The sequence below is a fragment of the Daphnia pulicaria genome, chromosome 4 (assembly GCF_021234035.1).
Source record: "Daphnia pulicaria isolate SC F1-1A chromosome 4, SC_F0-13Bv2, whole genome shotgun sequence".
Taxonomy (NCBI): Eukaryota; Metazoa; Arthropoda; class Branchiopoda; order Diplostraca; family Daphniidae; genus Daphnia; species Daphnia pulicaria.
Window position 1 is genome coordinate 14,073,219 of NC_060916.1, and position 15,602 is coordinate 14,088,820.

At 40.7% G+C, this 15,602-nt stretch overlaps 4 protein-coding genes across 6 annotated transcripts; 1 reads left to right on the top strand and 3 right to left on the bottom strand.

The window, feature by feature from the left end:
- Window positions 1-1,967: 1,967 nt before the first annotated feature.
- LOC124338649 (gamma-secretase subunit Aph-1-like) lies at window positions 1,968-3,700 on the bottom strand. The gene is made up of 4 exons (XM_046792795.1): window positions 3,440-3,700; window positions 3,150-3,370; window positions 2,828-3,078; window positions 1,968-2,656 (listed from the first exon to the last, which is right to left on the bottom strand). The coding sequence occupies exons 1-4, from the start codon at window positions 3,550-3,552 to the stop codon at window positions 2,489-2,491; spliced, it is 753 nt and encodes a 250-aa protein (XP_046648751.1). The 5' UTR covers window positions 3,553-3,700; the 3' UTR covers window positions 1,968-2,488.
- A 176-nt stretch (window positions 3,701-3,876) lies between these two features.
- LOC124338648 (N-sulphoglucosamine sulphohydrolase-like) lies at window positions 3,877-7,554 on the top strand. Of its 2 annotated transcripts, none has more exons than XM_046792793.1 (11): window positions 3,877-4,599; window positions 4,977-5,106; window positions 5,242-5,378; window positions 5,521-5,674; window positions 5,801-5,996; window positions 6,082-6,124; window positions 6,185-6,304; window positions 6,370-6,746; window positions 6,824-6,970; window positions 7,061-7,122; window positions 7,185-7,554. In XM_046792793.1, the coding sequence occupies exons 1-11, from the start codon at window positions 4,443-4,445 to the stop codon at window positions 7,273-7,275; spliced, it is 1,614 nt and encodes a 537-aa protein (XP_046648749.1). In that variant the 5' UTR covers window positions 3,877-4,442; the 3' UTR covers window positions 7,276-7,554. The 2 variants fall into 2 exon arrangements, with proteins under 2 accessions (XP_046648749.1, XP_046648750.1); XM_046792794.1 differs by having other exon boundaries at window positions 4,977-5,086.
- LOC124338651 (PRA1 family protein 3-like) lies at window positions 7,393-8,553 on the bottom strand. The gene is made up of 3 exons (XM_046792796.1): window positions 8,287-8,553; window positions 8,013-8,230; window positions 7,393-7,942 (listed from the first exon to the last, which is right to left on the bottom strand). Exons 1-3 carry the CDS (start codon window positions 8,484-8,486, stop codon window positions 7,800-7,802), a joined length of 561 nt encoding a protein of 186 aa, XP_046648752.1. The 5' UTR covers window positions 8,487-8,553; the 3' UTR covers window positions 7,393-7,799.
- A 1,872-nt stretch (window positions 8,554-10,425) lies between these two features.
- LOC124338457 (ubiquitin carboxyl-terminal hydrolase 7-like) lies at window positions 10,426-15,563 on the bottom strand. Of its 2 annotated transcripts, none has more exons than XM_046792534.1 (15): window positions 15,450-15,563; window positions 14,903-15,380; window positions 14,421-14,840; window positions 14,180-14,359; window positions 13,910-14,113; window positions 13,676-13,851; window positions 13,380-13,618; window positions 13,089-13,310; window positions 12,537-13,012; window positions 12,130-12,452; window positions 11,883-12,057; window positions 11,709-11,818; window positions 11,399-11,640; window positions 11,187-11,333; window positions 10,426-11,110 (listed from the first exon to the last, which is right to left on the bottom strand). In XM_046792534.1, exons 2-15 carry the CDS (start codon window positions 15,209-15,211, stop codon window positions 11,004-11,006), a joined length of 3,330 nt encoding a protein of 1,109 aa, XP_046648490.1. In that variant the 5' UTR covers window positions 15,212-15,380; window positions 15,450-15,563; the 3' UTR covers window positions 10,426-11,003. The 2 variants fall into 2 exon arrangements, with proteins under 2 accessions (XP_046648490.1, XP_046648489.1); XM_046792533.1 differs by having other exon boundaries at window positions 11,883-12,063.
- Between the last annotated feature and the right edge of the window lie 39 nt (window positions 15,564-15,602).

Sequence of the window (15,602 nt, forward strand, 5' to 3'; positions counted from 1 at the left end):
GGTTGTGTGTTGTGTTGTGTGCGGGGGATACCGACGACTTTTTTTATGACGGCGGGCCAGCTTCTTTCTCCATTCCTACATACTAGTAGCCCAGCAGAGAAAATTGGGGATGGTCGGGGCAAGCGCAGTAGCGACCAGATCCTTCGGGATCCCAACGCCTATTGAGAGAGAGAGAGAGCGCCAGCCAAAAAGGAAGGGGGGTTTCATTTTGATGATGAACTTAAGAGATCCTCATTTTCCAACGGGAGATAGGGATCGATTGCGTAACGAATTAGAGAGAAAAAAAGCTGGCTGGAAAACTTTTCCGTGTAGCTCCCCACCCGACTACGCGGGATATACTCCCGGCACACACACACAGACACAAAAGAAGACTGTACACACATGTATACATATACCTGCAGATGGAGGGGGGGAGAAACTTGATGGGCGCCGCTGATGGACGTCATTGTATCACGTCGGGACTCTCTCGTTAGCCAAACAACGCAAGTTGCAGATGGTCTAAAGAGGCCAGCGCAAGTCGACAGCAGCAACCAACGGAAATAATAAAATGGATAGTACCGTATACTATAGTTAGATATACAGTTAGTATCATATGTATAGTTGGGACTGTATAACAAGATTACAATGTCAAAGTTTTCGCCGAGTTTATTTCTTTTTCGACCCCGCTTAATGATGTCTCACTTATGTATCCTCCTCCCACTTGGTTAGCGTTTCAGACTTTAAGAGCATCTTGACTTATTCCTTTTTCCCCCCGTTGAACTGGTAGTACATAGTTTTTAACCCCCGCGACATGTCTGGGTCTCGCATGTGACTCGGTCGTGAAACCAAATAAAAATTGAGATAGTTAAAGATGTATTATGCGGACGTATACTCGCAGGTTGCTGTCATCATCTCCTTGTATATCTGCAAACTCGACGGGTCGGTAGAAACCATTCGATTATTGCGTGGGGGTGTGTGTGTGTGCTGTGCTATGCTGTGGATGTTATATAGTGGAAAATGTTAACGTCATATCGTAAGTCGACTGTTTCCACCTTAAATATTTAATGAACGAGAGAGGTCTTTTCACCTGTACACGCGAGGCGTTCCGCGGCAACCGGCACATCGTGTGCACTTTGGGCAGATTATATGTATCCCGCAGAAGGAGAAGACGGGTGACTCCCGCATTTTTGGCCCCACACGGCTGTGAAAGAGAGAAAAGAAATAAACTCACGCCGGTCGATCGAGACGAAAGAGACAGAAAAGCATCCATCAAGACGTCCGCAACATCAAGTGGCTTATAAATTGTCTCTGTAAGAAAATTAAAAATAAAACAACCGAATAAGAGAATAAAAAAAGCGATAAATTACATTTTAAGACAAAAAAAGGTGTGTACTCTGTAGCTGCAGAGGTATAGCGCCCCACTTAATAATACGTGATCGAATTGATCGACACGGCTTGTAGGTGACGACGTCATCTAATGAAAGGCGCGTCTGATGTGAATATAGTTGAAAAAAAATGCCGAAAGTTGAAAGGACAGTCGAGTGACATCAAAGTGCAGTGAGAAGCCCAAAAGTCGACCCGAGATGAATGTCGATTGAACACGTAGGCCAGCACACGAGATGAAAGCGAAAGGGGGGAAAACAAGTCAATCTAACACACACCATCTTGTTGTTTGTCCTTTTTTTCACTGGGCTAGTTTCTATCTATTCGCATGAACAATATGACGATCGCTTGACTAGTTTCCTATGTCTAAAATGGCTAGGTCTTTTTATTTCTAGGGGGGACAACGTAACGGGGGTCAATCAAGTCTTTCTTGAAATGCCATTGAACTTTCAGGGCTCATTAGCTCGTACGTAACGAGTCGATGGGAGCGTGTGGACTTGGTTGCCTCTTGCATATATAAACTAGGTACCGGTATTTCGTCCCCACGATTTGCTTTCGCGAGCTATTGATCGCCATTGCCAGTCTACGCACAAGATTTCCAAGTGTTTTATTTGTAATTTTTTCGTTTATTATTTCATCTGCCGACAACAGAGATACCACTGCTATATATAAGAGTTGTCGGCAAGTGCACAGGTGAACGAGAGCGTTAATAATCTAAACCAACTTTCGACATATTTACTCGTACAGAGAGAGAACAGAGTGTTATGTTTTCAACTCTCTAAAGGCCCGAAACTTTCAACTGCCAGCAACTATTCTATTAAAAATGTGGGTGAGGGAGGTTAGACCCGGGGGGCTTTTGAACGTACCGTCTTCAGAGTAGATTGTTAGAAAAAAAAAAAGAAAAATAGGAAAAACCGCACTAGTTTTGGTCGTCATCATTCAAAGTGTATTTATGGTTACATTAATTAATTAAGAACGGGGCGGACGTCGACTCGCTGCTCCGAGTTTTTGTTAAAAACAAAAGTTTAGCCAGAGATTATTACGGAAAAGATCCGCACGGATGCTTTTGTATTGATGAAAGTTTACGTGTGGGGAATGGTAGATGCCGGCGGCTTTTTTTTCCATTTTAGTCCTCGATGCGTACCTGGACCGTCGTTGGCGGACTAGTTAAACACTTTTTGAGCGAAGTGAAAGAGGCGCCCGCCGCTCCTGCAGCCCACAGACCCGTGACAACCAGGACTGCGTAGGCGGGCAGGATCGTGGCCAAGTATAACTGCGACGAGTTCATCAGAGTCTGAAAAGCAAAAACGTAAAATGAGCAATGCAGCAGTGACAAAAGGGACAAGCCAAACTTTTTGACAGCGCTCAAAACTAGTTGATTCAAACAAATCAGTTTGGTGCAATTAGAAACATTGTTTGGGAGAGACTTTACTTTGACATCGACTAGCGAGAAATAATGAATTACCAGGAGTGAGACGAGTAGATGAGACATCACCACCCACACCAACGCCAAGTACTTTTTCTTGTCTAATGCGTGGAAGAATAACACTCCCCATGCTGTGTGTAGGAGGATGAAGCACAGCGTTAGGAGGGCTGAAGTGAGGAAAAACAGGTTGGAATCACCATGCAGACCGACTGTTCCAGGGCCAGTGGCATCAGCCAGAACATTGACTAGGGAGAAAGTTCCGCTGATGATGCCAAAGCCTAAACCTGAAACTAAAATATTTAAAAAAGAAGAAGATTAGAACAACTTCTACATCTGTGTCAATCTCTTCTGAGTCAAGTACCATAGGCTAAGATGTTTTTGTTGGTTATGATGGCAGTATCGGATTCTGTGAGTTTCTTCAAACCAACCTCAGCTTTGCGCAACAGCAAGTATATTAGATACCGGAAGAGTTCTTGAAACAGAACAGAGAAGATAACACCCACAACAATTGGACTGTGCAGCGTGACTGCCACTAACCATAGCAGCGAGGATGTCAACAGCGACAGAAGCCAGAAGAATGCACTGGTGAAAAACATCAATTTGATCAGAATTTCATCATACCATTATTGTAAGTTTGATAATAAACCTTACCTGGCTATGAGAATGATGATTCGAATAGGGTCCTTAGCAATCGTTAGAAGGAACATGGCTAGTGGCGGGCCAAATGCGAGAAACGCACAGCCGAAAAACTCTAAGAGTGCCATATTTCTCTGCAAATTAGCGTAAGTCACACCAAATCCAATTAAATGCAATAAATGAACGCCAATGTCTTGACGTTCTCCACCCAAAAATAATACCAGCAGGCAAACAAAACACACACAATTTCTGACAGTTCAATTTTTTCCCCAAAAAGTGACAGCTGCAACCCCAAATGAATGGGCTTCAAGTTGTCACCGCAAGATGGCGTTCAAAAATACCGGGAGAATCAGTTGAAAACAAAACAAAAATAAAAACAATTAACGAACCAAATATCGATTTCTCAAAAAAAAAGGGAAATATAAAATATAAGGCACGTAATGACCGCAATACACCCAAACTTTATTTTTGGGTGGGAAGTAAGTGGGAAAAGTCCACCAAACTGCTGGGACGCGGTAAAATAACCGCCGCTCTCCACTTCTCTCGCCGACTCACGGGGTGTAATGAATGTGAATTGCTATATTACATTACCCCGAGAGGCTTTTATGGCGACGACTGGGCTATATAGCTATAGCTGCTGCTCGAAGGAGACGAAAACAAAAATGTTAGAGTTAAACTTATACGACTTAGGGGTGTCTGGTTTGTGTGGACGACGAACGTGTCGCCGGGTGCAATAAATAAATCATCGGGGGTGATTGAAATGAATGAGTTTCACTTGGTGTTGATCGCTGAAACTTCCCGCGGCAAATAGGATCAAATACAAGGCCGCGATGGAATATTCATTTTGTACACGCTGAGTTGTCGGTTGTTTTCTACTTTGGGTCGGCGGGATTGATGTGGCGACAAGCGCTCCCCCTATTTCAAAAATGTAGCCTAGACTCCGACGACTAGAATTAGTGTCAAACCAGTTGGCAAAAAGTCTGGCGCCCAAGCACGTTAGATCCCAACCGCCCGTCTTATGATGATGATGGATGGCAGTCTCTGCTACTGGCCTGGAATTAATCGCTTCTTCTATTTTTCTTGGATGTTGTTACTTCTAATTATTTCCCTGCTAAGCTGTCAGCTTGGAGCCTCCGCTGCTTTATCGCAGGCGCGTAACGTGCTTTTGATCATCGGTAAGTGTTGGCACATTTTGTGTATTCTTTTTCCCACATTATTTGTAAAAATTACAACAAAAACAACTTGCTGGTTTCTCGCATAGAGCATTTCTATTCGGTAGAAATGGTCTTTTTCTTCCAAACTATAATCTCTCAAGGGGGGCGGGTTGCAAGGAACCAAGGAAAGTGTTCGTTATTATCTATAGCGCTAAAACAAACTTTGTTCTTGTTACACGTCCTTGGTTCGTCAAGTTTTTTGTGGGGGATAGAAAATGAAGAGTGGGGTTGTAACTGATAACAATAAAAGAGACTTTGTAACTGTTTCTTTAGCAGTACTTAATCTCTGTTGTATCCGCCATATTGAAAAAAAAAATGTGGGGTGGAAAAACCAAAAGCTGATGATGGCGGATTTGAAATGGGCGTTTATGGAAATAACCGGTGCCAAACGCCCCATTTGGATGCGCTGGCCGCCCAAAGTTTGGTGTTCTCCCGAGCACGGACTTCGGTGAGTAGTTGCTCTCCCAGGTCAGTGCTGTGTGTTATCTATAAAAAGTACTTTTCTGACTTTTCTTCGCCCATATAAAAATAACGTTCGTATATATACTCCACCACATCCCATCTACACAACAACAACACACACACCTAAAATGGGCGAAACAGTCGGGCTGCTTTGTTGACTGGACTTCCGAGTCATGAAAATGGATTATACGGACTGCACCACGACGTCCATCATTACAACTCTTTCGAGAATGTTCGGTCACTTCCGACAATCCTTCGGGAGAACGGAGTTCGTACTGGTATATCCTATAACTAATACCACTGCATAGCACTACACAACATAATTTTTCAAAGAAAAGATTCCGCTAGAAAGAAAAATAAAAGTCTTATCTTCTTTTATGGGTTTGCATGACAACTCAACTGCTGCGCTACATTATTCAGGCATTATAGGGAAGAAGCATGTCGGTCCCGGATCAGCCTACACTTTCGATTACGAGCAGACGGAAGAGAATAATTCCATCATGCAGGTTGGACGGAATATAACCCGAATTAAGTTGCTCGTCAGGGAATTCCTCGAGCAGCAAAATGAGACCCAGTGAGTCGCGATCTGTCCCTTCTCGTTTTAATCTTCGCTCTAATTGGTTGATTCAAACTGACTGATCCTATTACAAGTCTTCAAGTTTTATCTGGTAATTTATTAACGCCATTTTCTACTGCGCAGGCCTTTCCTCCTCTATGTGGCCTTCCACGATCCTCACAGGTGTGATCACGAGAATCCATTTTACGGCCATTTCTGCGACAAGTTTGGCAATGGAGAGCCTGGCTACGGTCACATTGCAGACTGGAAGCCGATTCGATACAAACCGGAAGATGTCTTACTGCCGTATTTCGTTCCTAACACTGCGGCGGCTCGAGAGGTTGATTAATTATTCTGAAATTCAATTAATCGACTTCAGTTTGTTTCAATATTAGGCTAAATTGATTTTATTACAAAATAATTAGGACATAGCGTCGCAGTACACCACAATTTCGAGACTTGATCAAGGTTTTAATGAATGAAGAAGTATAAATGAATGAAGCGACGAGATGACATTAATATTTACAGGTGTCGGCCTGGTGCTTGAAGAGCTCCGAAAAGCCGGCAAGGCTGACGACACTTTGATCATCTTTTCGTCGGATAACGGTATCTCATTTCCCAATGGCAGGACTAACATGTATGAACCGGGTATATAAATTCAAGTCAAATGGATTTTATTTTACTTCAGGACATCGTTTATTTCCATTTTCTAGGATTGGCCGTTCCAATGTTCATCAAGTCTCCAGACGACGAGTCAAGACGAGGTGAAATGACGGACATCCAAGCCAATTTACTGGATATAGTACCCACCGTTTTGAACTGGTTTGACATCGATTATCCCAAATATCATATTCTGAAACCAAATCAACCGATCCGCCTTACTGGAAAGTCGCTTTTGCCACTTTTGAGCGGCGAAAACGGTATAAAGAGCGACACATTCTACGGCAGTCACGTAACGCACGAGATAACAATGAATTACCCAATGAGAACCATCATCCAAGAAGAGCGCTACAAATTAATTCACAATTTAAATGCGCCCGGTACTCCGTTTCCCATCGACCAGGATTTTTACTTATCGCCAACCTTCCTGGTAGTATACAATGTCAATGCGTAGTGCAAAAAAGCTTTTTCCACATTTGACTATTCAGTAACGAGAAACTCTTTCAGGACATGCTAAATCGAACACTGAATGGGCGCCCTCTACGCTGGATCAAAGAACTGAAAGATTACTATTTTCGCGAGGAATGGGAAATGTTTGATCTCAAAACGGACCCGAAAGAATGCGTAAATGTACATCGCAAAAAGAAATACAAGGTACGTTACAAAAGAGGTACATGCAAAGTCGGAGGAATAAAAGAGCCTCTCGCTATTCAATCGACTTTTGAAATCTTTGACTTGATTTAGGAGAAGTTCTTCGAACTGAAGGAAAAGCTGTTTCAGTGGCAAAAATCTACTTACGATCCATGGTAGTAGGACTTGTGTGATAAAACATTTTGTGAGATTATTTATTTATTTTTTTTTGTCTAAGGTTATGTGCTCCACATGGAGTACTTTTGGAGAATGCGGAAGGCCCTTTCTGTGCACCGCTGCACAATCGGAAGTACTTCAAAGAACTTTAAAGCGAGCACTTCCTCGAGGTTTTATGAGTGATATTATAACTACTACCATTAGTCGATAAATCCTGATGTCAATTTTTAAAGCAAGCGCAATAAAGTTTGAATCGGAAAATAACAAAGTATAGCAGACCAGTGTTTTTATTCCAATTAAAGTGATATTTATTTTTAATGTCCACATTAATGCTTAAGAGATTCAAAAAAAAAAAGAAAAGAAACCAAGAAGCCTATTTGACAAATATAACCAACTATTCCGAGAAATTGTACGGTAGTTGTTGAAGTGAAGAAATATTTTAAAATCAATTATCAATTTGGTAATTACTTGAATGAATTCTGTGACTGCCTATTCACATGACATTCCAGATTGTTGGTTTGTCATAGAGTGCTCACTTTGGCTAAGCATTATTATTAGAAAGGAACACAACCCCAGATTAATAGCTACTCAACACAAGTTGAACTGAAATTATATCACACATGATTCTAACTTGTGGTGACTAGCGAATGCCAAGTTTGCTTGCAATAGAATTCAGTCAATCAACAATTCCAGCTTCAAAACCCAATGCATCCAGAAGCATCCCCATGGGTGTGGACTTCTTCAGTCCTATCTGCTCCATTTTGTTGGTCACTTTATTACGTAGACTACGAAGGCGCAGAGACGAATGTATAAATGTGGCTAACAAACAAAGAGTTTTAGCATAATTTTGAATTGATTTTAATAATTGTCAATAGGCATGAAGACTTACCAGAAAATGGGAGCAAAATTCCCAAAAGAAATACAAAAATTCCATCAAGAAGATAAATAATCAAATAAGCTCCAAGAAGAATGGTAATTATGCTGACTACAGGGTGTTCCTGCTTGAATTTTGCAACTTGAGGACCACCATTACTAGCTGCAGCGAAGAGTCCACATGCCAACCCAATAGCAAATAATCCCAAAACCATCTTGAAGGGATGAATAAGCCTGTAAGAATATTAACTATTAATAACATTTAAACATTTAAATTTTAATAATGTTACCCAACAAGAGCAAAGAGAGCTAGAGCCAGTAGAAAGTAGTTTGATTGGTAATAAATAAGGTTGCTGTACACTCTTTTCCCCCATTTTTCCATATCACGGAAATTTGGCACTTGAAATCTCGCTGATTCTAATAAAAAATCATCTAAACTTCTTAATGGGGCCACTTCAAATGCACCATTTTCTTTTAAAGGCGTAGCCATTTTCTTGTCAATGTGTAATGTTTTCGTTAGACGAGCAGAAGACTATCTGATGGCTCATCAACACATCACTACTGTTCACTTCCCCATCTGAAATCCAGGGTGGCGCTAATAATATGTTTATTTTGTTCCATTTCCGTGCTTCAATTTAAATACAAAAATTTTACCACAATTTCCATTTAAACACTTCCCGCTATAGTTGCTCACTTCTCTTTGCATCTAAGTTACAATACTTAATTTGAATTTAAAAAAAAAACGAATTAAAATATATTTTTTGGTACGAAGTACGAAGTGGCCATGTAGGTTCGTACAGTATGAACCCACTTGGCCACTTCTATGTTAAAAACTCATGTTGAGCTTGAGCGTTACTCTAGTTTGAAAATAATTTATTGGTTGCGCTTTCAATAAAAGTTCTGATCTTCCGTGAAACGAGTGTGTGATACTTGGACAGTCACGCATTTCATAAATTTCTTTCAACATTATCTGGCGTTATATAAAAGAAATATGAAGCTCTTTTTTCTTAATGTAAGGTTCGGACTGTCAAATGAACAAAATCCACACAAGTTCCCTTTTATTCAGTTTGTCACTGTCTCAAACTTTGGATTTTGATATCGAACATGCACGTAGAATAAAATATCATGTATTTATTATTCTTCTTTCATAAAAAAGTGAATGACAAAAGTTAGTTTGCTGTGAGGATAAGGAGAATAAGTCCGCTTTCGAACAAGGAAACGGGGATTGTTTAACTTTCTGATAGACTAGTAGTAAAGCACATAATGTAACCATTTTTAATTAAAGAGTTTCGTTCCCGGAAACAACTAAGCTCGTCAGTGTTCCTCAATCTTCTTCGTATACGTACTTAATAGTTTTTCTCTATTATTCATTGATGTATTACATTTTTTCATAAACTAGGACGGACGGCTAAATTTAAACGAATGCGGGTCAAAATTAACAGCATTTTTGCTACTTCTAGATATCGCTCCTATTTATTTTTCGAAATAAAAAGCTTCTAATTTGGCTTTCCATAGATCAAAGATACTGTAGTACTTGCGAAGTTGCAGCGAATATCGGGAAATGACTATGATAGTGGAAAATGAGGTACGGTAAGATAAAGTCCAATTAGAAACCGGAAGTATTTTTTTTAAATTATTATTTTGAATCGTTTGCACTTTTGCTTTGGCTGTTTTCGGGGTTCTTTTTTCAGACAAATTTTTTGTGTATTTCTTTTTATGAAATTTAAATGAACAAAATACTATGCGACGATATTTATAAAAGTTTAAGAGTAAAGGGGATTTAATTAATTACATTTTCCTATTATAACATGCGTTGAAAAGAAAGATCGCCTCTTATGAAAATGTAACTTACGTTGCAATTTATAATATAAATTGTATGTTGTTGCAAAGCCTATGTTTAGAAGTAGAACATACCCAAACTCTCCGTACTGCTACTATGCGCTACTATGCTGCTGCTGGTATGCCCGTCTTCCAGTTCTGTATGTACTGTTAACTGTTCATGTTTTTAGTGAAGAAAGATTCCTGGGTATATTTAACAGAAAGGAAGATCTCACATCAGTCTGACCACTTGAGTGGGAATGACATTTCGACTGAAACATTAAAAAAAATTGACAAAGTAATTAAATGTAGCACTCTTGAATCAAATTCCATTTCTACTATTTTATGACGACCTATTCTGTCAAATTAAAATTTGAACTAGCAACGACGCAAAGAATTTGAATTGCCAATGATCATTCCAGAACCGAAGTAGTTCTGTTCGCATTTACACGTCACGTAACAGCATTTAAAAAAAAAAAAAATTCTTGTTGTTTTCGCTTTGATGGCCATCTAGTGAGACAATCTACAACTAAAAGATACGAAACCTATAAAGAAAACGAAACCCGTTCAGAAAATATAAAAACCAAAACAAGAAAATCGCAAGAAATAACCAGTGTTTTCAAATTTTTAATTTCTCACTCTAGCTTCAATTATTAGCACATTATCAACATTCGCGGCACAAACCGCGGTAGTAGGAGGGGTAGAACATTTTGAAGTTTCGAAAAAAAAAAATAATAATAAAGAAACGAATCCAGTCACCTTTCCAACAATCTCGACCTCGTCTGCGCCTTATCTTCATAGGATTTCCCCTACAAAAATCCTTAAGAAGTAAGAAAGAATTCCGAATGGGAAAAATAGAAATTAAAAATCATTAAGTGAAGAGTGGAAAATAGGGGGGGGGGGAGCATTCACTTAAAAATAATTTAATGGCTTCAGAACAGAGGAAAGACATCAATCGAGACGAAGTGTTGGAAAAGCCGTCATATCAAGATGAGCGAGTTGAAAGGAGCTGGTGGAGGGTTACATTGGGGATGGAGGTTCAGTGACTTTACAAAATGGGAATCCAATTTGAACCTGTTACAGGGAGCTTCTTGTAATCGCATCTCCTTCAACTTCTTCCCTCCTTTTTTAAGCGATTGAAATTAAGATACCCCATTTTAGGAATCAAACTGCATTATTTCTTTTTGAGTTAGTTGTAAATCTTGATGGCCTTTTCGTAATAGCTGTAGCGCGTACGTTTAGGTGCCTTGTTCACATGGTCGATACCTAACCAAGGTCGCATCTGCACTAAAGGCTCTGAACAGAAAATCCAAATTAATAAACTAGAATGACCTGTGATGAATAAATCAATCAAAAGTTGCAAGAAACATACGCTGATTGAGTGGAGGCTTAAAATCTTCCAGGTTGAGAGTCAATTCAGGGGTCTCCGTTAGATTGCGAATGCGAGTCATCACTACGACAGCAAATTTATATTTTTCAAACTCTTTATCCGGGACCTCGAGTCTTTTTTGTATCCTCTCTACTCGCGAAACGTTAAGAAAGTTATATCTACGTAAATCACTTCAACGCGAAATTGTTCAATACCTTTGACTTGAGAAAAGGGTTCAGCTTCCCTCACTTTTAAGAGAAAGGGAATGCCAAACCCAGAATAGATTTCTTTGGAAAAATGAGCTACTGGAATAAGGAGTTCATCATCGCCTATTTCAAGCTCGTCTTTTGGAATCTCCTCAACTCGGAACCATCGTGGAGGGCTCGTGTTCAGCATATCGAGTCGAATCTCCTCATAGACAATACTTTGAATCTTGTAACTCACTATCTCCAATAATCTGGGGACGATTTAAGGTAATTAAGAACCTATTCCGTTTAGTTTATAAAATTACAGTTGTTTACTAACCTAAGTTTTCCAGAACCATTTTCTGATAAAGTCATGTGCTTTCGGGCTTCTTCCAACAACTCCGCTACTGTTGCTGTTTTTGCTGGATACAATGTCAACTCTTTCTCATCCTAGCGTAAAAGCAAAGCAAATTTATTTTATGACACTTAATTCCATAATATGGCAGCAAATTACCTTGAGACGGGAATCTACCCAGGTGCATTTGAATTGCCTCTTGCTCTCTAATTCGGTGATGGGCATGGTCAGCCTCAAGTAAAATAGCTTTTTGGGTTGCTTGACTTTGGCCGAGGTCACCATCTCCTTCAGTGATGTTTCCCAGTGATAGCGAATCGATGGACCGGGGCCCTCTCTGTAACTGAATATTCCAAGGGAAAGTTAGTACAATAAAAATCAATGGGGTTCTAAGATGCAACAATCTTGCCCTTGACTCTTGAAGAACTGGAGCATGTTAGGAGGGTATCCGATTCTGTCACCGACTAGTCGAGCCACTTGATCGTAACCCAAATCCTCCGACATGCTGAGGGTGAATCCTGTCACGTCCAACGGGTTCGTTTTGTCACAGAATGTGACTTCGATTCGGTGAAGCAGGTCATAGAAATATTTCTTGACCGTGCCTAACTGCGAACCCATCACTTCTGGATCATACTTTTGGTAACAAATGATGTCTCCATCCATAAGTTCCTCCAAAATAGTTTCCAGTGGTTTGTCAATATGTTCTATGGTGTCAATCATGCCGGGTTTGACCTGTATTTCAAAAGAGAAATTTAATATTACTGGTTTAGAATCGAACTAGGTAACAAACAAACAAAGTTAATCAACTGCTTTTACCTCCTCGTACAACTCCAACTGTGTGTGAGGTGGAAGGCCGGCTCTTTGGAGTAAAATGGGGACGAGGTCGGCCAATGGCCGCTTGATCAAGGCATAATGATGTCCAGCATAGTGAATCTGGCGGGTTGTTGGATCGTAGTACTTGAAAAACAATAAGACCATTCGATCCTGTTGGAATGGAGGCAAGGCCGAGAGCCCCGAATCCGGCGGCAATAATTCCAGGAAACAAGTCCAAGGATTGCAGTTGTCAGCCACATCGGTTACACACTTGCCAAGGTCCGATTCCCAATCTAGTGCTTTGGGACGCATTGTGTTATTGGTTCGCCCAGCCATTGGCCAAATTCGGAACTGATCGACATTGTAACGCGTGGTAGAGGCAATCAATTCCGTTAGCTCTTGATAGGTGGCTAGTTTCCTAATTCTCAAGTTTATCGATACACCCTGTTCTGGGTCATATAAATCAAACCCTTGATGACCTAAATTAAGAACATTGATCAATTGGATATCGGTCAACAAGATGCAATCAACGGACTTGTCTATTTTAATACATACCTTGGAAGTTATCTTCTGTCACTAACTGGACTGTCATGAAAAGATGAGCTTCGTTGCGCTCCTTCCGTTTGAGAGCCTCAAGTCTACGCTCTTCTGAGAGTCTAGCTACGAGTTCGCGAGGAATATCGCGTTCGGTAGTGTCCTGCAGAACCGATCGTAGTGTCGAGTCTCTGATATACACTAACATGTAAGCGTTGGTGCACTGCTTAATGTTGAGTGAACCTAGCACAGGAAATAAAATAAAGTTGAGCCTTACTACTTCCAATTCTACAATGTTGCATTATAACTAACCTTCTTCATCAGCTCCTCCAAAATTGTAATCGATTGCCTCTTGCTTGGTGCAGCGGGAAACAACATCATCATCAAACTTGCACCATCTTCCGTCGCCTTTTGGATTAATAAACACAACGTAGTGGCCACCGTGGTTATCCCCACTGTGAACCAAGACGGCGTGGAGAGTATAAGTGGCTGAAGAAGACTCGGGCGCCTGTAGATACGGATTCAAATCCAGCTTGTCGTAAAATTCGAATCTACAACACACGAGAAATTTTAGATTAAGATTTGATCAACTGAGTTAAAATAAATACCTGTCGTTGAATTTGATCGAACAATCTGTAACCGGATCGTATTGAAATCTCATTAGATGAAGATGAAGTACGGGAGGGAAGCTGGCGAAGATCACACCTTTCTCAGCCTCTTGATGTCCATGTTCTCCTGCGTCGTATTTGTTATCTCCGTCCAATGTCTCGGTGGCAACGTAATCCTAAAGAAGACGAAACATTAGTTAACATACTTAAGGCAGAAAGAAACAGAACACTTACTTTGAACGATTCCAAGATGTTTCGTTTCCCTTTGACACTCAACTGAATATCGTAGAATGTTTCAGCTCGTGATGAAGTGTAGTCTACGTGTTTACATTTGATGAACGAAACCATTTTACCCGCAAAAAGCCTAGGAACTGTGCCTTCAACACACGTTCCCTTCATTTTGCTTTCCAGCTTATCCAACAGAACTCTTAAGAATTCCTACACGTTGCAAGCACAGTTAGAAAGCTGACCGATACGATAAGAAAGATTTTGGAGCTTAGTTACCTGGACGTCGTGCTGCATGAAGGAATCAAGCGTTTCCCAACCAAAACTCTTTGTCAGTTTCTTCGTTCCGACAGGGCGATCGCTAAACTGAAGTTCATAAAAGACTCGCTGCAACGCCAAGGCAACGCTTCGTTGGGTGTCATCACTCTCTGTGGGCATTTTATAAACCGCCTTCCGTAACTGAATTTCGAAAATAATCATAATTAGCAACAGTATTTTCTGAATAAATAAGTAAACTTACTTGATTGGTAAAAAAGAGTGTCTGGAGCAACGAATTCATGTAGCAGGTGGCTCCTTGGTTTTTCAGTCCGACGAAACCGGTGTGCTTCTTGGAATCCCAGCTAACCCCATGCGGAGCTTCAGCATTGACGTGCACTTCAAGCGTTATTGTGTCGTCCTTACAATAACCTCTTTCTGGATCAAGGACTTCAGTCCAATTCATAAAGTGGCTGAAGCCCCAGTCATTTTCTTTGCTAAAAAACAGATGCTGGATCTTTCTTGAGAAATCCTCAACTCCCTCTTTTTGGGACAGCAAGCGCAGATCTGCAACAGCATTACATGACCACGAAGAGGATTCTGATTCCCCATTACATTGGAGAAAGAAGCCGAGAAACTTTTGTGGTGCCCTGTCTTGCTGGGGTGAGGTGTTTCGTGGCATCACCTGAAAAATAAAAACAAAAATTAGTGTTTACAACTTAGTTGCAATTAACAAATAACTTTTACCATAATTTTCCAAGGCAAATTGCGAATGTAGCAAGGGGGAGATAACACAGTCTCCTTCAGTTTACTAATGTGAGAAACTTCATATCTAAAAGTAGCTTCAGGTCTAGAATCATCATCCTCCAAGCCTGAATCGTCTTTTGAAGTGTCATCTCTGATCTGTGAATCTGTAATCATTTCTTCTTGAATGGAGTCTCTATCATCCCGACTCTCCTCCATTATGTCAGCCTCTTTAGGATCCAGACTCTCCATCTCTTGATCCTGCATTTCAGTCCTGATGGCATCCCCCTGAGGCTCTTGGACTGTAGCCATTGTTGATGGCTGATTCAGTCCGAAAACTTTAACAGTGTGTGAATCAGCACACTTCGCTCGATTTTTGGCGTGTTTACTCGCGATGCGCCCAATGTCTGCGGCTGGTGTTCACACTGGAGCTCTCTGGTGATGGATGAAAGACGTCGGAGACAATGACATACCTCAAAGCCTATAGAATCACAAACAAACTGTAAAAAACGACACCGTACTTATAGCACACGTGATTATATCCTCTTACGTTGTTCTTTTAATCACATGTGCATTAACTAAAAGATCTTAGCCGACGCCATTAATCGTAGACACCACAGAAGATCATGAACCGGGGTGACAAGTGTAGGCTCGCTCAATAGCCCTCTGCCGGTTATTCACTGAGTCTATAGCTAGGCATCTA